The sequence below is a fragment of the Electrophorus electricus genome, chromosome 3 (genome assembly GCF_041902795.1).
Source record: "Electrophorus electricus isolate QZ-2024a chromosome 3, ASM4190279v1, whole genome shotgun sequence".
NCBI lineage: Eukaryota > Metazoa > Chordata > Actinopteri > Gymnotiformes > Gymnotidae > Electrophorus > Electrophorus electricus.
Genome location: NC_137499.1, coordinates 28964350 through 28986990, shown reverse-complemented (window position 1 = coordinate 28986990; position 22641 = coordinate 28964350). Strand labels below are relative to the sequence as shown.

The following is a 22641-nucleotide window of genomic DNA, read 5'->3' as shown; positions in this document are numbered from 1 at the left end:
GAGAATATACAAATATGTATATATTATTTGCATTGAATATTATTTTGAATATTATTTGCAGTGTTGAATTCCATACATAGAAAATCATCATGAGATATTTTCAGACAGTAAGAGCCACTGGGAGATAACTCTCAGGATTTTAGGTGCAAAATGAACCATTGATGAAGACCTCTTTCACACAGGGCTTGTATACTGTTATTCAATTTCTGTTCCCTCCAGCCCATTCTGATTCTTCTGATTCTGATGTCTGTTTCATACTGAGAAATTATGTACAACCCTTCCATACCTGAAAGGCACACTACAGTGGGCATATTTTCTTTAAAGAGCTTGCATTTGGAAAATTATTCACAAAGATAGTGGAAAACAAATGTAGATGGCAAGAGAGTATTTCTAATTGTGTCCATGGTGTTTTGTCTTGCAAGATTCCAAGATAATGCATGCTTTAACTGAGAAGGCCAGTAATGCAATTTCATATCTTTGTTAAAGATAGAAGCTTAAATTGTGATGTTTTATTTCACCACGGAAATGTAAAAATTATATTAATTCATTTATAAAAGGTTGGAAACAACAAGGAAGCATCTGAAAAAGGTAAATAAATCTTGCCAGTGTACTCATCATAACAACTTAAATTTTGTCCCTGAGAGAGAAGAAGGTGAGATGAGGGAGATCAGGCTTGTAGATTGTTTTTTTTTATTAATTTTTTTACCAAATGAATCCGATTATCTATGAAAAGTGAATCACCCACTTGCACTACACACAAATGTACTGCAAACACTAAATACCTGACCACACACCGCACGTGACTGAGATGAAATGGTCTGTATAGCTCATATCTCTTCCAGCTTTACCTGAGCATGACTAACCTGGAGATTGTCTGCTTAGATTTATAAAATACACAGAACAAGACTTCTCTCTTGTGTTTGGGGCATCCATTTCCTGTACAAAGAAACACACAGTGGTGCTAGCAGCCATCAAAACCATCTCCATAATAAGTAAGATCATTAAAGGCTTGGAAACTAGGTCCAGATAAGTTGTTTAGAATGATAGGTGTGATCATTTGCTTTAGGACTTGTTGGTCTTTTCCTTGACCTTTGCCCCTCACTCCATTTGAGTACATGATCCTGGCCACCATCATCGCCAACTGCATTGTCCTTGCACTGGAGCAGCATCTACCTGACAATGACAAGACCCCTATGTCCGAGCGCCTGGTGAGTCCTGTGTGTTTGTATGTGTCTGGGAGCATATGAGTAATTGTGTGTTCTGGTGCAATGGTACCCATTGTTAGCTAACTGTTACACCATTTATCATTCATTTATTATGGTTCCTAAGATTTTTTATTTCATGTTGTTAAATGACAAATTTGATCTTTTTTCTCAATCAGATCTAGCTGGATTTACATATTCAGCTAATCGTACTTCCTAGTGACTAGATTCTCTCCCAGAGAATTGCTGTTTAATTTTACGCAGTCAATAGCTCTCGCTCTCTCTCTCTCTCTCTCTCTCTCTCTCTCTCTCTCTCTCTCTTTCTCTCTCTCAGGATGACACAGAACCCTATTTCATTGGCATCTTCTGCTTTGAGTCTGGCATTAAGATCCTGGCTCTTGGCTTTGCCTTTCATAAGGGCTCCTACCTCCGCAATGGCTGGAATGTCATGGACTTCGTAGTGGTGCTTACAGGGTAAGTCCAAAACACACACACAAACACACACAAACACACACATATACACACACACACACAAACACACACACACACACAAACACACACACACACACACAAACACACACACACACACATATACACACACACACACAAACACACAAACACACACACACACACATATACACACACACACACACAAACACACACACACACACAAACACAAACACAAACACACACACACACACACAAAGCACACTTGCATGCGCACATGTATAGTACACGGACAGACACAGTGTAGTATGATATATTGTACAGTACAGCTGTATAACTAAGTTTGGGTGGAGTATTTTCAGTTTGGTCCAGTAAGCTCTTGTTTGGTTATGTCTGTATTTCATTTTATTTTTTAATATTTGCTTAATAGTATTACTGCACTTTATCTGTGTTTGTTGTGTATACATTGTGAGGTTAGTGTGTAAAAGAGAATGAGAGATGCATTTTGAACACTGCTGTTTTCCTGCTCTAATGAGCTCCTGCTGGGTAGGATCAAAGCAACAAAGAGAAGACTAGCAAGCGGCCAAGACACATCAGAAGTCCCTTTAACCCCCCCACCCACCCAACCAAACAAACAGATGAGAGGCATGGGGTAGCATTTAAAATTCAGTGGAGAGATGTCATGGGGTGATATAATATGGCTGTAAGACATGTCACTGGCTGTGAGAAGTATATAGCCTATACAGTGGGGTAAATACACTAATTTCTCAACAATCAAATGTATGGAGAAATTCAACTGAAAATTAATATTCCAAATAATTCAGAAAAGACTGGAACTTGCATCATTTCACAAATGCATGCTATCTAATATTTTTTTCTTTCATTTAAAGAAGAGACAGTGGTCTGTGCTGTGAATACTATGCCTAATACTGACAATAAAAAAGAAAGAAAAAGCATTACAAGCTGGACTAGAAACTTTGTCTGAATCAGCCAACAGACGTTCCATTTAGCTAGCCAGTGAAGCCAATCCAGCGAAGCGAATTGAGATTCATAAAGGAGAGCTTTATATAGACAGGTGTGACGTCGGCAGGAGAGGAGCAAGACATAAGCGTGAATAAGGAGTTTCTTTATTCTCCATATTAGAGTAAGAGTAACAAAAGAGCACAGCAGTGAGCTGGCTAGAAAGCACAAAACAAAAGCAAACACTGGCAATAACATGTGAGGCATGGAGATGCTTAAGAGCAGTAGTCTTGGATGCTGTACAGGCAAGCAATGGGCAGCAGTGGAGGAGAGGACCTGTGGGCTTAAACAGAGGTGAGAAAAAAGGAGGATAACAAGGTCCATATGATCAATAATCAGCTGATTGGTAAAAGGGCAGGTGTGGTGTGTCTGTGGAAGTGGGCATGTCCCTTGGGCAGAATGCTTGATGCACCATGAAAATGGATATACATATTTTGCATAGTTCTGCTTTCTAAAGTAAAAAACAAAACAAAACAGTATTTTTTAAACATTTCATCAATATCTTATTTATTGATCAAAATGTAATATTTCTCACTTATCAGATAATCACAACATATGTTAATTATGATTTTATAATAAATAAATTTCAGTCACAGATAAGAATTTGTTCCACAAAGAAAGACACAAGTTTCAGTTGCCAGCTGCATTTGACCTTTGCATCTTGGTCTCATATGAGGCATACTGGTTTTAACGTGTCAAGTTTCTTAGTAACACCCAGTGTCTTTAGCAGCCATTACTGCTTTTTCTGGTCAAACTACTGAGAAGGCCAGTACTGAGGCTGGCACAATACTGCGTATTGTACTGAGACTAAGCTGAAAACTACTTCACAGTCTGTAATACTGTGAAAAATAACTAAGAACCCTAGAGGCTGAGGTCAGCACAAAGCTGCTTCCCACCTGCCTTCATCAGACACCTCACTCCAAGTCTCATCAGCCCTTCTGCAAGATTCCAGATCAAGGCTTGTTACTTGAAACAGCTGAAGTATATCCTGAACAACATCCACACCAGGGTAACCAGTGTTCTTTAAATTATCTGCTGGATATAAGTTTAAGATGATAGATTTTATTTGAATTGTATAAACTCGACACATTCACCTATTTAGAGATACCTTGACAAACCGAGGTAGCAGTGTTTGATTCCTGTGGGAATGTCAAGTCAAGACCGCTTCGAGGGGGGAGGGCATTCAGTGAGTGTCAGATCATATCAGAGGTTTCAAAACTACTAGGATAATGTAAATCATTTCAGGTGAGAAACCCAGAAGCATACGTGAATTTTACAGCTCTTTAAAATCTGTGAGAAAATGCTCGATCGTACAGTGGTTACTTGAGTTGCGATATTAGTATAATTAAATAATCAATATCTGCGTCATAGGCACTGCTGGAGAGTACATCACATAATAATCCATTTTTTTAAATAACCTTGCATCGTTAAAAAATATTCAAATAATAGAACAAAAGAATAGTACAAAAATATACTGTACAAAACTACACCATCTGCCAGCAGTAAACAAAACTGTCTGTTCGACCTCATGGTATTTTATCAGGAATCCAGCTAGCTAACTCTTAGCGGTGTTGCGTATTACTAGTATGTCCCCGCAAACATAAACTCATCTTATATTGACAATGTTTTTCATGGTACTGAGGTTTCAACAAAAAGATAGCACTAACCTGTAATGAGTACGGCAACCACAAAATATATCAACTTGAAGTGCCGTCAGCAAATAGCGTCTGTCCATATGAAAGTCTTAGTAGTGAAAACTAGCATCGAGAGCTTTGGTTATAAAAACTACTGAAGGAATGTCTGTGTATGACTGAAACTTCATATATGTATATTTATTAATATGACTTTCGATATAAAAAGTTATTGTAATATCAACTTCTCATTATGTTATTATTTCATTGCTTATTGTACTCGGTAAAAGGACCAGTAGTTACTCGCAGCAGTAGCATAATTTGTTCTGCAGTGAGCATATCAGATTTATCCCATTTTGACAGAGCTGCATAAGATGACGGAAGATAGGTGGTGTCAAACTGACTTAGCAGGAATTCCACTAATGCTAAATGTATTACCCCGTTACACGTAGATATATGTTCTATTAAAATTACTATAGTATTCCAGTGTTGTACTTAGAAGCACCATGGTAGAACTATGGTAGACCACAGGGAGTAAAACTGAAACACTGTTATGTTCTCACACACAAAGCGGTCTAGTTTTAGGTTACCACTGCTGCAATGTGACTATATTAAATTACTAATTTAAGTTTAATATACTAAGTCTGTAATTCGGTACAGAGCATAGACTGTTGACTCCCATTGTGAATTTTTGAAGCCACCAAGATGGCCAACATGGGAGCTGCCATCTAGAGTGTTCTTGCTCAGCAGGTGAAACTTGGAGCCAGGGCATGCGCAGTGGGGACTGTAGGCGGGACTGTATCGCCACCCAAACCACGCCCACACTTTCTAAGACACGCCCCTCACCCTTAAGGTGGGTGCAAACACAAAATAACAAAAGAATACGTTCTTATAAATTACTTACATTGCTTTCATTTTCATCACAAAAATGTTGTAGCAACTTGGCTTGCAGAATATGTGACATTTAGCAGGTTAGCTAAATGACTTTACATGCATCTTAACCATAGCTTCCATATTCAGTCCTTCAAGATGAGATATTTAATTGTTGCCTATTATGTTCATTGTAGCTAATTCTAGGACATTGTTCACATTATATAATTTATTTAGACATGACACAATATTTAACAATACTCAACCTGAAGTAAAGTTTGATGCCAAGTACTTCAGAGACATTTAGACAAACAGTCTAGCTAAGGAGGAAGGAGGAAAGTTAACTAGCTATCTGGTTTGTTTGCCAACATTAGAGAAAATAAATCTATCTAACTGAAAAGAACTTGACTCCAAGACACTTCTTTACTTCAAAAATGTCCAATCGAACAGTCAACGTTATTAACACAGTGAAAGGTTAAAAAAATGGCAAGTGAATTTTAATATAGCTGACACTGAGTGAACTACCTTTATGTTCATATTTGACTGTCAGTATCAGCTGTTATTCAACACAACCAATCGCTGTCAATCACATCATAAATCATAAAATAAAAATATTAAAACCTGTCAATTGTCAAGAAAAATATTGGGAGAGATATAACTGGGAAGGGGGCCTTATAAAATTGATAGCACACAGTTGCCCCCCAAAACTATTAGATGTGTAATTAGAAATGAAAGTTTGTCTGACCCGTTCACTTACATGGGAATGGGCGGGGTTAAAAGTTGTACTGCAGCAAGCCACTAGAAGGCATTATACACATAATGGCCTCACTTTTCACCTTATGTCTTCCAGTCCACTTTTTTAAAAACCTGACACAATATGTTATTACACTGTAATAGTGATGGTGTTATGAAAAGGTTATCCACAAATGTTACATAGTCAAGTGAAGGATACTTTTGATTTTTGAGTGTGGAAATATGTACTTTTTCTGTATATGCTGGCACATATGCTATTAACATTACCTTAGAAAACTCCTTAAGAATTGATTATTCTGAAACTAGTAAGTGATTCATTAACATATTCTTTGATCTTAAACAAGTTATCATAGGAAATTACTTGGTGATTTTCTCCTGACCTAGCAGAGTAAGCTGTAAAATGGATTATTACCTAGAGGTAGTTAGGTGAATGACAATTTTGAAAGCATGACTAAACAGGAGCCTTTAAAAATGGCTGCGCAATAAGACTTTGCTAGAAACAAGTTGTCCTTATTATCTGTCGGATAATCTGTAGATACAGCCTACATATGTGATGTAGTAGCATAGTGAAGGGGGCTGGTTGAGTATTTGAGTGGGAGAGTGGGAAAGTCACAAAGTGCTATGTGGTGTGGTTGTTAATAAAAACCTGGTGTTCTACAGAAGCAACCAACTGATCTTTAATCACGAAGTTTGATATGGTGTCAGAAGTGGGATTCTGCAGTACCATTTCACTCATACAGAAATTGAGTGCTAATTCCTGAGCTAGAACTTAGCATTTATGATGGAGGAAAATGCTACTGGGAGAGTGTAGTGACACCTAAACATGAGTGTACCAGGTCCGAGTGCCACATTTAGCATCCAGCCGCTGGAGCCATTTGACATTTGAAAACTTGAGGAATGGCCTAAATTAATACAATGATTCGACTGTTGTAATCTGGTGAGTAACCTGCACACACCTCCAGAGGATAACCAGGTTAACTCATATATTTTTTGCCAGGTCTGACTCTGACCAAGGAGCAAGGGTTCAGATCTTTGTTTGTCATCAAGAAAAATGTTATATATGAAAGTGCTAGATTTAATATGAGGAAACTAGGGGACCATGAGATTGTAGGGTGATGGCCTGAATGTTGCTGGGCAAGGAGCAGGACACACAGACCTCTCTTGACAAAGACAGACATTTATTCACACTAGACGAGAAATGGAGAAACAATAAATGCTACGGCACTCACATGAAACAGTATGGCGTGATACAAATGATGAATGATAAACCAGCACAGAAAGAGAAGTACAAAGTATAAACATGAATGAGAACATTAACATAGCCTAAAACCTACAATGACTGACAACGTGCTACACAACACAGGGGTTTAAATACAGATATAAACAATATGAACAAGGTTCAGGTGTGTGTCAGCAAGGGGGTGTGCTTACAAACAAGGGGGCATGGTAACAAACAAGGAGGCAGTCACAAAGAGAACAGTCAACAGTAAACTCCTACTGCACGTGGTGGGCTGTACCACATGATAAGTGGGAAGGGCAGCGCACCATTACATGTGGATTTATTTGCGACTGCCCTATATGCTTTAGCCAAGCACTGAGATTACAGACTGTTACATGATTCACTGACAGTTGTAGTGATAGCAGACAGGGGGATATCAGAGTGCTTGCAACTCAATAAAGAACTGACTCTTGAAATGGCCATTAGTATGGAAGCAAAACGTCAGCAAAACAGTTTGTGTAGTGAGTCAGCTACAGCCTAATCTATAGACATAATGTTCAAGAGCAGTGCATCAGCAGCCAAACAGGGAAAGCCTGCAAAACATAAGCCAAGCTGAGTGAAGGCAATGTATGTCATAAATATAGAAAAGCCCCTTGCATCCAAAACACCAATACGCAGCAAATGATGCAAATTTCCACCTGTGTGGGAAAAGGGAAATTTCCATTGTGTATGTTTGTCATCTTAAGCAACGTATGCAATTAACGAGGAGGTCTGCATATTCCTTCGAACAAGTGCCAAACGGTGATAAGGACCTATGGATGGTGGCTATCCTGGTTCTTGACACAAATGTCAAGTTTAAAATTGATACTGAGATAGACATGACTTTTGGTCCAGTGGAAGTGTTTATGAACATGTTCTCTCATGTTCTAAAGCCAGCCCTGAGACCTGTGATGAGAACTTCTATGGCCCAGTTGGCAGCATTTAGTTATGATGTGAGTCACCAGCTTCTTGCTTCAAAAAGGTGAGACCAAAGTGACAGGGGATGTATACATCATTAAAAACCTACAAAAATTCTTATTCAATAAGCCAGCCATCACAGAGCTGGTAGCAAGGCATGACAGTGTTAAAATGGAAGCCTTAAAGAAAAACTAGGTCTAGTGCCCTATTCCCTCAAGACTCCAAGGTGGATTCCTTTATCTTTCATGCACATGGATATAGAGGAACTGGAGAGCATGGGTGTCAAAAGCAGAGTGGAGGACCCAACTGATCAGTACTTGGGAATATTAGTTCCTAAGAAGAATGGAATGCTCTGCATAAGTGTAGACAGACCTAGCCAAACTGAATGAAGCAGTATGTAGAGATAAGACTATACTTCCTTCTGTTGAGCAGACTCTTGGCATGATGGTAGGAACCAAAGTTTTTGGTAAGCTTGATGCCAACATAGGGTTAGTGGATTCCCCTTTGGGGGATTTTTTTTAAAAATTGCCTTACATTTGGCAATATCTCAGCACCCAAACACTTTCAAAGCAGAATTGTGGCAGAGGACACAGAAGGACTAGACACTTTTATTTTCTATAAAGATGACATGCTTGTCTGGGGCATAAAACAAGAATGATCTAAATTTGCACATGGTGTTTCAGAAAATTCAAATGCTAGCTATGTATGACCCCAACTGAAACTTTAAAATGTCAGCTGATGCTTCATCTTTCTCATTGGGAGCAGTCCTTTTGCAGAAATTGGCTGAACAATGGAAACCTGTTGTGTAAGCATCATGCCTCCACACTTCCAGCGAGCAATGATATGCACAGGTGGGACTAGATGTGCTAAGCTTTAGATACGCAGATAAGTGATTTTGAGGCATTCTGCTTAGTAAGCATTTTCCGATGGAAACTGATCACAAACCTCTTCTCGGCCTTCTAGGAGCTCAAGCCATGGGTACGCTCCACCAGAGAATTCAGCACTTCAGAATGACGCTGATGAGTTATTTATTTTCAATAATGAATGTACCAGGAAAGAACCTGTGGACTGCAGAGCACCTATTGGAAGAAGCACCTGTTGTAGAGGGCCTAGTAATGCAGACATACAGTTGAGGGAAAACAATAACATATACAGGCCTGCATTCAGGAAGCCAGAAGCCTTGTGGAGCCACTCATGCCAAGACAGTACCCAGATCAACCGTGTGTAACATGGAGCATTTAAAAGGTGGACGCATATACTAAGAAAAGCTAAATTTATTTTGGACAAATCCAGAATCAGAGAGCCAACATGCAGAGTCCGGGAATATATTTTAAAACGCAACAGAAAACAGACTATAACAAAATAACTAGACTTACAAAAGCAGCAATATTAACACAACTAAGAAGAGGAAACATGAACAAGGCATGGATTAACAAATATCACAGGTAGAGCGCACGCACACACACAAAAGAGGCATGTAATCGCAATGACACAGCGATGAGACTGAACAAACACAAGGTATGTATACATACTATAACAAGCATTAAACAGTACCAAGGTGAGCAAGGTGTTTTTTGAGCAGCGGAAAAACAAGGAAGCAAAGCAAAATAAACACATGAGAGAGGGTAACCATAATAACAGGATGCTAAGTAGGGGCCAATCGTGACACTGTGGCAAAAACCTGCAGATGTATTCACACTGAAAAGTCAGAATTACCAGCTGGTCATAGATTATTATTCCAGGTATGCTGAAATTGCTCTCGTACAAAACTCTCAGATGTCATTATCCACCTAAAATCAGTATTCTCTAAAAAAAGGCAATACAGAATTATTGATCACAGATAATGGGCCACAATTTTAAGACCTGAACTTTATAACTTTGGGATTTACTTATTTGATATGCAGCCCAAAGTTTCCTCAAGCCAGTGAAGAAGCAGAATTCTCTGTGCTGACATTGAAAAACCTCCTAAACAAAGCAACCAACCCGAACTGTCATTGTTGTCTTACTGGTCCACACCCATGTGCAATGGATTTAGCCTAGTACACCATCTCAAGGGTTGATCCCTGCAGACCACAGTGCAACCTCTATCTCAGATGTTGTCACCTTCCTTCCTTGATGTTGATGTTGTTTGCTTCAGGGAAAAGGGGAGAAGGGTGATGGGCAAAATTTCAACAAGCACCACAGTTAGAAATCTGAACCACCTTCAACATTGAAATTAAGCCTGGGTAACTGTGTCCAAAGTGCAAGGGATTATGGTGTAACACCACACTACCACACCACCCAGGTTCTTATCTGGTGGAAAGGCCACACAGAATTGTTCCATGCAATTGCCATCACCTGATTACTTTAGGTCTGTCTGCTGAGAGGAGCTGTAGGATGCACGAGCAACCACAGGAGCCTGCTGCTTCATTCCCACCTGCATCTCCTGCACTTTTAAGTAATGGAAAAAGCACCCTTGCAGCATGTAGGACTCAGAACCAGGTCCAGGTTAGCTTTGGTCAAGCCAAACAGGCTGAACTTGTAAAAAGAAAAAAAGGGAGAACCTAATATGAAAAAGAGAAAGAGCTATAAGAGAAAAAAAGAGATGTTCATTAAACGTGTTGACATGCACTTAATAATACGAACATAATTGGAGTTCTCCAGTTATCGGATTATTCAAGTGGTCATGTGAATATCGATTTCTTAGATCATATTATGACCCACAAATCAGATTAAGAAATCCAATAAAGATGGTTGGATTTTAGCTCAGAAATCTGATTTCTCAGTGTATATATACCCTTATTCTGATTTCTTTCCGATTTCTCAGTCTGCACATGCTCACAAACCGCAGCTGTCCCAGAAGTGGCTAGCAGAATTCAATGCATCACACTCAAAATGGCTATCAAACACCTTTGGGTAGACTCTGGAATGCAGTACATGCTCAAGGAAATGAATAATTTGAATTGCACACTATTAGTAACCATTAATAACCATAAAAAAAGAAGATCCATATTTACTGGTGAAGTGGTTCCATGTTTACAAAAAGCCGTAGCAGGAAGTTTGAAGCTTACATCATATCATGTAGAAAATGCATCATGCAGCAAAGTAGAAATTGGATTATTGCCTGATTCATGTAAACCTGAGTTTTCGCATTATTTGAATGCCCAAGTACATATACATGTGTTAATCGCATTACTGACAAAATCTGATTTGCATGTAAACACACTCTAAATGTTCTTTACATTGTAGCCAAAGACAACAACAAACAAAAAATTCTGATATACATTTTAGATGCTTACCTGAGTCCTGCAATTTAAAAGAAGGAAAGATGTGGGGTAATCTGTAGATACAGCCTAGATGTTTGACATAGTAGCGTAGCAAGTAGGGAGTACGTGAGTAGGAGAGTGAGGAAAGTCAGAGGGTGTTTTTCAATACCAAGAATGCAGAGAACTTTCTTGACAAGTTACACTGCAAGACCTAACTTGCAAGAACACAAGGACGGAGGAGGCCTATTGAGATTTGCAGTGTACTTGTTATTATGCAATGTAATGTGCACAGCTGATTTTTCCACAAGTAGCCAAAGGAGTATCAGAAAGTATATAAATGGAAGCTTGTTATTTCTCCAATAGTTAAGCTGCTAAAAATGTTAGCTTATTCAGTATTCAGTATTCATAAGAAATCCATTAGCTGGATCTCGCTGTCTGTTCTCCTAAGCACGTCACAAAACAATACCTCCTTGGTTTTGAGGGTGTAGCAAGAACATATCCAGGCGCCTTAACCTTTCTTGATACATGCATGTTTGACAATTGTGATGAAGATGAAGGCAAAAACATGAAGACGCAAGAACACTTATGAACACATATTAAGAAACACCCACAAATTGCTAAACACCCACAAATTGTTAATAAACATGGGTGGTATTCAATAAAGTGAGTTTAACAAACCTCTGAGTTGACCTAATGCCAAGTTCACACTACACAATTTTAGCCCCGATTTTCCACACGCTGACTAATTTCGGAGGTTATAGCCAAATTGGCATTCGCTCAGGGTTCAAAGATTGGCTCTCGATCACCATGTGTGAATTGTTCAAAGACACAATCAGAGTGGTTCGCCGATTGTTTGCAGAGTCCTGAAAAATATCTAGCATGTTAAATATCTGTCAGCAAGTCCAAATCCTGTAGTGTGAAAAGTGTTGCGACCGGGTTATGACCTATAGTGAGTGCAGTGTGAGATACAACCAAAAAGAATGCAAGAAATGGAGTGAGGGCAAACCTGGTAGGAGGTGTATAACATCAACATGTATAACTACAAGTTCATATACATACATACACACACATATGTATTATTCCCTACGCACCCTCCTCCAGGTGGTCTTTTTTTCCTTCAAGCTTGGGTCCTCTTTCAGAGGCCTAGGAGCTTGACTGTCCTGTGTAGAATCTTAGCTGTTCTCAGGATTGCACTCTTCTGGACAGAGAGCTCGGGTGTTGTTCCTGGGATCTGCTGGAGCCATTCTCCCAGTTTAGGGGTCACAGCCCCTAGTGTTCCAATTACCACGGGAACTACTGTTGCCATTAACTTCCACATCTTTTCAAGCTCTTCACTCAGCCCTTGGTCCAAAGCAACCCTTTGGCGATTGCTACATCTATCCCTATGGCTCTCTTCTGCTGTTTGTCCATTACTACTATGTCCGGTTGATTAGCCATTAGCATTTTTTCAGCCTGGTTCTGGAAGTCCTACAGGATCTTCAGTCATTCTCCAACACCTTTGGGGGTGTATCCCACTTTGACCTCAGAACGTTCAGCCTGTACTTGGCACAGATGTTTCGGTATACTATGCCAGCCATTGGTTATGGTGTTCCATGTATGCTCTGCTTGCTAGCATCCTGCTGTTATGTGCTGGATTGTCTCAGGGGCACCTTTGCACAGCCCTGCATCTGGGGTCCTGTCTGGTATGTTATATCCCAGCCTCTTTGGATCTTGTATTCAGAGCTTGTTCCTGTGCTGCTTGTTCCTGTGCTTGTACCTCCATGCTGTCTGTCAATCCAAATCCAGCCTTGTCCAGTCGTTGGTAGGACTTCTCCATCAGCCACTTCCACTATTTGTCGGTGGTACATACTGCACATACTGCACAGGGGTTTATGATTCCTTATGATGATTCCTGTTCCTCCTCATTCCCACCCACCTTGGTGGTCTGCTGCCTGATGTTCTCGCAGTGCACAATGCATTTTGGATGTTTTGGATGGATGATCTTGGATGTTTCATCCTGTATAGTGACTCACTAATCCTCATCCTGTATAGTGACTCACTAATCCACAGCTGGGTGAACATTCTCCTTGTTTTACTTGTCAGTAGCTTCTGTCTCCTCCTTTGGCCAGTGGGGTATCTGATGACTGCTAGAGGGTAAGTGTTAATAGCCCAGCTCTTGTTCTTGTTTTCAGGACTTGCCTCACTTTTTGTACAGCCTCAAGAATCCCAGGATCCCAGGAGACACAATCAGAGTGGTTTGCCGATTGCTTGCACTTTAAACAAATTCAAATTCTTTCTCTATTTCCTGTTACCTACACAAAAAAAAATGCCCCTCTTAATTACCGAGGCCAGGTGCTTCCACATATATAACAGGTGTATAAAATCAAGCATATAAATATACACCTTTGCCATAGTCAGTGGCCCTGCTAGATCTGCCCTGATCAACTGTAAATACTGTTATTGTGAAATGGAAGCATATAGGAGAAACAACAGCCCTGTGACAAAACGGGAGACCACAGAGTATGCCCTACACTGCTACTGGAGTAATTACTGAACACTTTGTCCTTCATCTTCCACAGCTACCTCTCTGACTCTCTGTCCCACTCTGTCTCTCTCTGTCATGCACACATAGAGGTCTTTTTTGCATTCCCCAACCTCAAGCCAGGAGCTTGAGAGGCAGGCTTTTCTCACTTTGCTGTTTTGTGAATTGCCCCTCAATCAAGTGGTGCTGACTTATACTACAATGACACTGCAGTACAATGTCCATCTGCAGTGATAACTATCACAATCCAATGTTCATTCTGTAAGGCATTACATTACTATTCTGTCTAAATATGGGCCAAATTACTGTAAATAACCAAATATGGGTCCACATTGGCTTAATTTTCATTAGTTACCCTTTTTGGCTATGTTGTCACACTTAGGCCTAGATGGTGACCATTAGTTTGGGAATGAGACTGGGAATGAGCAGTTGAAGAGCATTTCAAACATGGTTCAGTTTGGGGTTCAAGGGATGGGATAGTGCTTTGCGGGTTTGCTGTGTCTGGAATGAAGAATCTTCCATTGAGAATGGAGAAACATCCTTAGTTTTTTTTACAAATTCAGACTGTTCCCAGGCCTCTGTCACTGAAACTGTTACGGTGTGGTGGATTGCGGCTTTCGCACCATCAGCAGTATGTGCACTGCAATGACGTAGTTGACACATGGGAGGTTTGAGCAGTTTATGTATTTCTAATGTCACTTACTCTGTAGCATCACTCCTGAGGTGTCACTGAACACGTTTGCACTCTGAGCATCAGCTTTGCTTGCTACATCTTGACTGTGTGTGTTTGTGTGTGTGTGTGTGTGTGTGTGTGTGTGTGTGTGTGTGTGTGTGTGTGTGTGTGTGACTGAGAGAGAGAGAGAGAGAGAGAGAGAGAGAGAGAGAGAGAGAGAGCAAGAGTTCCACAGGCCTATGCAGTCATGTATATGTACATATGCATTGTGTGTGTATATGTATTCTCAACACATGGACACCCATGCTCTTGCACAAGAGTGTGAGGCTGCATGTGTAAGTAGGTCAGAGAGTGTGTATGTGAGTGTACAAGAGAACTGCAGAAGGGAGAAGAGCTGCCTGTTTAGGACCACCACTGCTACTGCAGCCATTTTCTTTGTGCTGCTTGTTTCAGTGTTAATGTATCGTTCTGCCAGTGGAGCTGAGCATGATGGGAACCTGCCTACCCATACTACCACTCATACCAGAGCACGTCACTGGGCTTGAGTGGTAGATTGAGTACATATGGACAGAATGAGTTTGTATTCATATTAGTCTATGGCAGTTTCTATCTATGTTTGTGTGTTAGTTTGTATGCGTGTTTGTGTAAATGCTTTGCAGACTTGTTCTTGAGTAGGAACAGCAAAAACAGAGATAGGCAGTGAACAGAGAAAGGATAAAAAAGGATGGAAGGGATAGACATTAGATACAAACATATAGTTATATACATATACTAGATATATACATACACCAGATACATCGTATGGCTCATGAACCTGTGGTACACTTAGTGTGCACAAGTTTCATGGGTTTGGAAAGATCGGCGAGCCAATCCTGCCTGGCCTTGTGTGAGTGAACCTTTATCCGACCTTCATCAGACCTGGCTAAGAAGGGTAGGAGATGGGGAAGGGAGGGGAACAGGTGTAAGTGTTAAAGACAAAATGGGGTCAAAACTTTGTGCGTGTGTGTGTGTTATGGAGAATGGGGGGCAATGCAAACTTACAGTAAACTAGAGATGGGAAGCAGTAATGAACACGTGTGCATAGAGAAAAAGGAGAGAGGGCAAGAGAGAGACTCTCTTGAAGGGGTTGGTAGAAAGTAACGCCATGTGACACTATGTGTGTCTCACACTGTACCCTCGGGTTTAGCATACAGACAGAGTGGAATGAATGCAACTGGAGAAGTAATAGGTTGGAAAAAATGGAGGTGAAAGAGAGAGAGGGAGAAATGGAGCAAGCAAATGAGTGTGCAGGAGCTGCTGCAGTAACCTGTTTTTCACTGCTGCAGATGATCAATCATCCAGTGCAGCCTTGAGACACAGGGACAGTGGATCTTTTCCCTCTCTTCTTCTTGCGCCCCCCCTCCACCCTCCACCCCCTTGATCTCATACTCACTTGAATACACACACACATGCAAACACACCCCTACAGCTGTCTTCTGGGTCTCTCTTTAGTGTGTGCAGGTGAATGGCGGCTGTTTCTTTCAGCTTTGGAACTCTTTGAAGATGAAATGATTCTGCCCCCTTCTCAACGCCTCTGCCCCAGTGCTTTGATATTGCACACACAGACGCATACACATGTAGACAGAACAGTGGTGCAAAGTAAACAAGTGTTTGTACTTTGTTACTTTGATAAACAAAACTCCAAGGAAACTGTGTATATATTCTGTTAAGCATATTTTAAAGGAGATTGCATTGCCATTTGTGGAGCAACACTGAAATGTAGCAGCTTAGTCTGTGAACATATCATAGCAAATGTAAATTACCAGTAAGATATTAAAACTTATCAGTAGTGTTAGCCTTGTTACTAGTGTTTTTTTTGTTTGTTTTTTACTAGTTTTGTTAGTAAATGTTCACTGACCTGCATAGCTATAAGCTGTAATGATGTCACTATAGTTGAAGTACGCAATGAAATTTGCAAATTTGTCTTTAATCTCTGAAGAAAATATTATTTTTTGGCATGGAGGCAGGTATAGAAATGAATTGCCTCAGGATTTACATTATAGGTAAATATTCTGTGCTGTGCATGTATGCATGTGGTGTGTTAATGAGAGCAAATATCTTTCCATGTTTGTGTGACCAGCTCTTTGATCCTCTCATTTATTCAGTGCATTATAAGTGTGTATGTGTGTGTGCTTTTTTTTTTTTTTTTACCTGAATAGCCTTGTGGATGAATCAGTTTGATTTATATTTTTGGATGCAGAGCCACTGTGACAGCAAGAGAGAAAATAGAAAGCAGTAAATCAGTCAGGCCCCTCCTCCTGCCTTGTTAGCACAGGGATGCTGTGATTCTATCAATGAAGCAAGATGGCTGTTGCCATGGAAACAGTTATGAATGAGAAAGGGCTGGTAACCGTAGAAACTGTGTGAATGAGGAATTGCTGGTTGCTATAGAGATGCAGTGGATGAAACATGGGCTTGTGCTTGGAAGCAGCTGAGAATCATCACTAATGGTTCTGTGAACAAGCCATTAGTGATTTTTTAGGGGAGGTTTATGGAATTACAGTGCTTAGAAATGAGAATGTTGGGGAAAAAAGTCAGGATCTTTTTTCAGATCCCCACCCAAGTTCCTGTCACTCCTTCCTCTCCTGCAAAATCATGCACGCACACACACACACACACACACACACACACACACACACACACACACTCTCAATATGTGTACAAGAGTGTGTGATGTGGATTGGCAGGTGATTCCCAGATGACAGTCTCGCTGTCAGCACAGTGTAAACACCAGTGACGGTGTGTGAAGTGTCTCTCTTTACCCCTAAATCTCACTGTTCAACAGAAGGCTCTAAAGACATTGCAGTCTCACTCTACAGCATGAAGATAGAACCCAGTCCTCTATTTGGACTACTTGTCTCCACAACTGCTGAGCTTGCTTCCACTGAGTCAAACCACTAATTCCACAAAGTACCAGAAGATTCTTGAACAGAACAGAAGGCCAGCTGTCCAAAGGCTGAGCTGAACCAAAAATGGATCTTGCGGCAGGCCAGTGTTCCAAAAGTTTGTAATCCCCTGCAGAATGGCTCCTGCACTTTTCTTTTAAGCACTACAGTGCAATTTTATTTATTTTATTTCTTAATTTATTCTTTGTTTAATTTGACTTTATATTTTTGTTAATGTTTTATCTCTTTAATCTTTCATTACATTTTTTTTAATTAAGTTTTGTTCAACTTTATTTTAATAAATTGTATTTGTGACCTTTTTGTTTTTATTAAAATTTGTATTATTTTATTATTAAAAGACCTTACCAAGGTGACAGATCTCGGAATGTAATAAGCTTTTTATTTTTTTACATCTTATGTGAAGCACGTTGAAATGTCATTGTGTATGAAAATGTCTTATACAAATAAACTTGCCTTGCCTAGAGAATAAATGAGATTTTGAGATGGCAGAGTGGATGGGTGGATCTAAATCCTCCTTAAATACTGTAGGGCACTTGTAAGCTTTCACATGCAAGAAACCACTCAGACATCACAGAAATCAGTTTGGAATATTTCCCACGTGTAATGAATCAAAAAATCATAGCAAAATGAATCCATTGCAAAAAAAAAAAAAGGGGGGGGGGGGGGGCAACATCTTGTGTTTTTTTTTCTGAGTATTTATTTTTGTTATATCATTTAATCTATTGACTGCACTGTAATGAAGTTTAGGCATCCAGCTATGTTGTATAAAATAAAACATTTTTCAGGGGTGCTTAAAATGGTTTCAAGCCAATGTATTGGATGTGCTGTTGTGGGTGTGTGCAGTTCGAGCCTGTTTCCTGGTGATCAATATCAGGCTACTGTTTATAACTCCTGCTTCCTGTCTGCCTTTGCCAGCACCTTGGGGACTGATTCCTGCTGGAATGAATTGCAACTCATGCTGCTCACTCTCGTCATCATTAAGACGATTATTTTTGTGCTTGTGTTGTCTTGTGATGGTGTATGTGTGCGCATGCGTGCATGTGTCTGTGTGTGCGTCAGAGAGAAAGTGAACCAGAAAGAAAAAGGGTTATTTAATAAATTAGGTAGTGCTGACATAGTCTGTGGCATTCAAACTGCAGCTCTATAAATAGAAGAGGAGAAAGGTGGGAATAAAACGTCCAGTCAGCATCTTCTGTTCAGTTTCATTCAGTTCCACCCCTCCCTGCTTTCCACTCTCAGCTTGCTCCTTTCTGCCCCTCTGTCTCCCACCTCTCATGTCTTCTCTCTCTCTCTCCCTCACCTTCGAAATCCCCCACTCCTGCTCACCCTCTGCACAAGAATCTCTGACCACTCCCCTCCAACGAGCCCTTCCCTGAACTGAATTTTCAGAACAACACATTCCCTCTTAATGAGACCGACAGACCTTCCTTTGAACTCTCCTTATATAATTTACTCCTATGAATGGTTCTGAATAGGACTGGATATAGGGTGTATTGTAATTACAGCTCGCTCTGCTAACAACATCAACTATCGGTATTGTATTGCCTCTTGAGAGGTTCTACAAACTGTGTTTAAAAAGTAAGGAGTTCATTATTAAACTGACTCTGCTGCTACATATTGAAAATGAATACGCATTGAAAGATACCCATCAGACTGATATGAGCACTGATGGTGCAGTTATACAGCTGTTTATGTGACAGTTTGTGTGCATTTCAATGTTTTCTGGCAGGTCAAATAAATAAAGGCACAGATCCTCTATCCCTTTTTACTGACCATGCAGACACCTACACAAAGGCCTGGTGTGTCCTGCTGTCAGAAGGCATACCCATTATCCCCAACCCATTCTCACTGCCCAATCCACCATTCCAATACTCTGCAAGTGATTAGACACATATGCATTTAAAGTACAGTACTATACTGCTTTCCGGGCAAAAAAAAACTTCACTTCAAGTTAACCAGGCACCCATATAGCAATCATTTGTCAAGTTATTCATGCTACACACAATGAAGTGTTTTAAATGAAACTGAACATTAACTTTGTAGTGTTATGTGTCAAGTCGCACTAAGGTCAGGCTCTCCTAACTACTCAAACACACTTGATAGAACTGGATCACTGCTGAGATCAAAACTGTGAACGCTTACGCAGCCTGCTAGACGCACATTGACATGTACTCAGCTCCTGTCTCACTGCTCTTTCCCTTCCCAGGATCCTCTCCACGGTGGGCTCTGACTTTGACCTGAGGACACTGCGTGCTGTGCGAGTGCTGAGACCTCTCAAGCTGGTGTCAGGGATTCCCAGTGAGTATGGCAGTGGGATGAACGCAGGGAGGGAGGAGGGAAAGGGGGAGGGGAAGAAGAAAGGAGCAGAGGTATGAGAAAGGAGGAGGCAGACATGACTTGTTTAGAGAATGACAATGAAGTGTCAAGGAGTGATGTAGAGGACTGTGTTGTTTGTCAGAGGTCATCAGATACAAATGTGATATACTTTAGATAAGTATCTGCCTCAAACTAAAAGTCGAATTTTAAACTGCTAATGAAGTCACACATCTCTAAGCCTGCTATTTTTCCTCCAGGCCTGCAGGTGGTACTCAAATCTATCATGAAGGCTATGATCCCACTGCTGCAGATCGGTCTGCTGCTCTTCTTTGCTATCCTTATGTTCGCCATCATTGGCCTGGAGTTCTACATAGGCAAATTCCATACCACCTGCTTTGACAACATAACCAGTAAGGTTCTCTCTGGTTTGAACACAATTAGGGACGGTGTCATTGTGGGATGTTATCAGGGCTATTCCAGGCTGTAATTTTAAATTTTGTATTATTTCATTTACCTTAAAATCAAAACTCAACTAAACTTTTATGCTCTGCATCCACAAGTATGTATCTTGCAAATGTGTCTCTCCTGTGTGTGCCAGATGAAATCCGGGAGGAGTTTCCATGTGGCATCGAGTCACCTTCCCGCCTTTGTCCGAATGGGACCACCTGCAGGGAGTACTGGCTCGGCCCCAACTATGGCATCACCCAGTTTGACAACATCCTGTTCGCCGTGCTGACGGTCTTCCAGTGCATCACCATGGAGGGCTGGACTGACCTGCTTTACTATGTGAGTTAAAGCAATACAATGTCCAGGCAGCCAACTATGACGGGGCTGCTTTTTACATTTAATTTTTTATTTTTTTTGCAAAGTAAAACTTTGTCAGAAGAGGATATGCTGAAGGGAAAAGTTACTCCGCACTTCTTCCTTACCTGCATCTTTGTGCTGATGCTGCCGTTTGAGAGTTTTTAAACCCCACCATTCCGTCAGTGTCACTTAAGCCAAGGCCTTACGAAATATCTGTGCTGAAAGTCCAACACAAAGGAACTGATGGGAGAAGCAGGTGAACACAGTGACAAACGTCCATCTTAATCTGCACCCCACGCACCCCTGGCTACATGCAGTAAGAGAAATGTCCCGGTCCTGCTCGCTTGAAAGGGGAGCGGGGGATGCATCACATCAGCATAAGCCCGCTTTATTTATTTATTTTTATTTTTCCCGTCTTATCGCCAAGAGCCAGCCTGTTCGTTTGGAGCGCGCTGAACTCCGACTCTGCGGCGCTCCGGTGCACCTGCTGCCGTGCTCATCAGGGGTTCGGCTGATGAATGTAAGGCAGCAAAGACGCCATCGGCTCTGTGAGAGGGAGTCTTGCATCTGCCTGGGGACTTAATTTAATCCCGAAGTTAAATGAGATTCCGTACTGCGCCGCGACCGAATGGACACTATTGTTTCCTTGAGATTGTCCTGATATGCTGTTTTTTGTTATTTGTTTGTTAAAACGCCAGCAAATATCTGGGCTGAAGGAAATCTGGGTGTGGTGGCCCATGTAGCTATGTGTGTGCTATGTAGAACATGGTGCAGTCATGAGTCTGCTGACCAGATGGTTCTGTTTAAGTGGTGCTTATTAAAAGACATCTCCCATGCTAATTTCAGGATTGTTCTGCTGTTTTTAGCTAGTGCTCAATCTTCCCAACCCTGCCTCTTCTCCTCCTGCATTCTCCTCATCGCTCCTAAACCCCCTCTCTTACTTTCCCCCGCCGCCACCTCCCACGCTTCTCTGCTCTCTTCGTCTCTGTCAGGCCCTGTGGACTGGGCGCTATATTTATCGGGTGCTGTTCTTACTGGAGTTATTCTTATAGCTGCTGAGGAAAAAACGATGAAAATTTAATGGCCAGAAAAGCTGCAGTACATACGAGGGCTCTCACAGCTGCCAGAGACACGGGGGAGGTGTGTGTGGGGGGGGAGGTGTGTGTGTGTGGGGGGGGGTGGGGGGGGGCAGTGGAAGAGAGAACAGGAGCTACAAAAAGGGAGAAGATGAAAAGGGTCCATTTGGTTTAGAGGGACCTGGAGGTGGACAAAGGACTCAGAAGAAATGATGGAGACAAAAGATGAGATCTTGATATCTAATGACTATCAGCCACTTCTGAGAAGAAAGGAGGTCCTTTGTTTTAGCAGAAAATTTGCTGTCAGCTTATGCCAAGCAAGAGTATGTTCCACATCGTTCAAACAGACGGTTCCTTTCTCGAACATCTGAACTCGTCACTCTGCGCCCCCCTCCAATATTCTCACTGCTTCTTTCTTTATATTTATTTCTGTATTTTTCCCCCTCTCTCTTCTCACCTCTGAGCTGCCGCTTCTTGTAGCAAGGTGACCAGGCAAAGCCATGCATCTTCGGTTCCTCTGTGTCTGTCTGCACCAGGCCTCCCCTAAACCTTTATGCCACCATGTGCTCCTGGATGCAGGAAGCCACAGCAAGGTGGCTTGCATTGTTAGGATGAAATGGCATGACACTTCACTGCAAGAGGGCACTTGATTTTTGGGACCTTTTTGCAATTGTGTGTGAGAGAGTTCGGAGAGTTCATGGAAACATGGTATAATATGGTATACCACATGACATTATGTCAGTGACATTCAAATGTGAACCTTGAATTCTACATTTTGCAGTCACTGTTTATTACTGTTACTTGGCTAGCTACTTCATCATCACACCTGACCCTCAGATATGTGGGAAGTCCGTGGGCCCCAAATGTTGTGGGCTGTGATTTGAACACCTGTTCCCTATACTGCACATTCCTTTTCGACAGTAGTTACGAGGTTAAGCGGGGCAAAAACAGAGCAGTCTGGA

At 41.1% G+C, this 22641-nt stretch overlaps 1 protein-coding gene and 1 long non-coding RNA gene across 16 annotated transcripts in view; one reads left to right on the top strand and one right to left on the bottom strand.

The window, feature by feature from the left end:
* cacna1aa (calcium channel, voltage-dependent, P/Q type, alpha 1A subunit, a) overlaps nt 1–22641 on the top strand; it is an 84641-nt gene that overhangs the window by 14015 nt on the left and 47985 nt on the right. For all 15 annotated transcript variants that reach the window (XR_014122731.1, XR_014122730.1, XR_014122729.1 and 12 more), the window contains exons 2-6: nt 1103–1208; nt 1537–1676; nt 19690–19781; nt 20057–20209; nt 20398–20585. Coding sequence is in view for 11 of the 15 variants with exons in the window: in XM_081710952.1 (XP_081567078.1) it covers nt 1103–1208; nt 1537–1676; nt 19690–19781; nt 20057–20209; nt 20398–20585 (679 nt within the window). In the remaining 4 variants the exon portion in view is untranslated. The remainder of the gene's footprint in view (nt 1–1102; nt 1209–1536; nt 1677–19689; nt 19782–20056; nt 20210–20397; nt 20586–22641) is intronic.
* On the bottom strand, nt 7025–15573 carry LOC145656981 (uncharacterized). The gene is made up of 3 exons (XR_014122732.1): nt 11378–15573; nt 10437–10664; nt 7025–10230 (listed from the first exon to the last, which is right to left on the bottom strand). It is a non-coding gene; the product is annotated as an uncharacterized LOC145656981 (long non-coding RNA).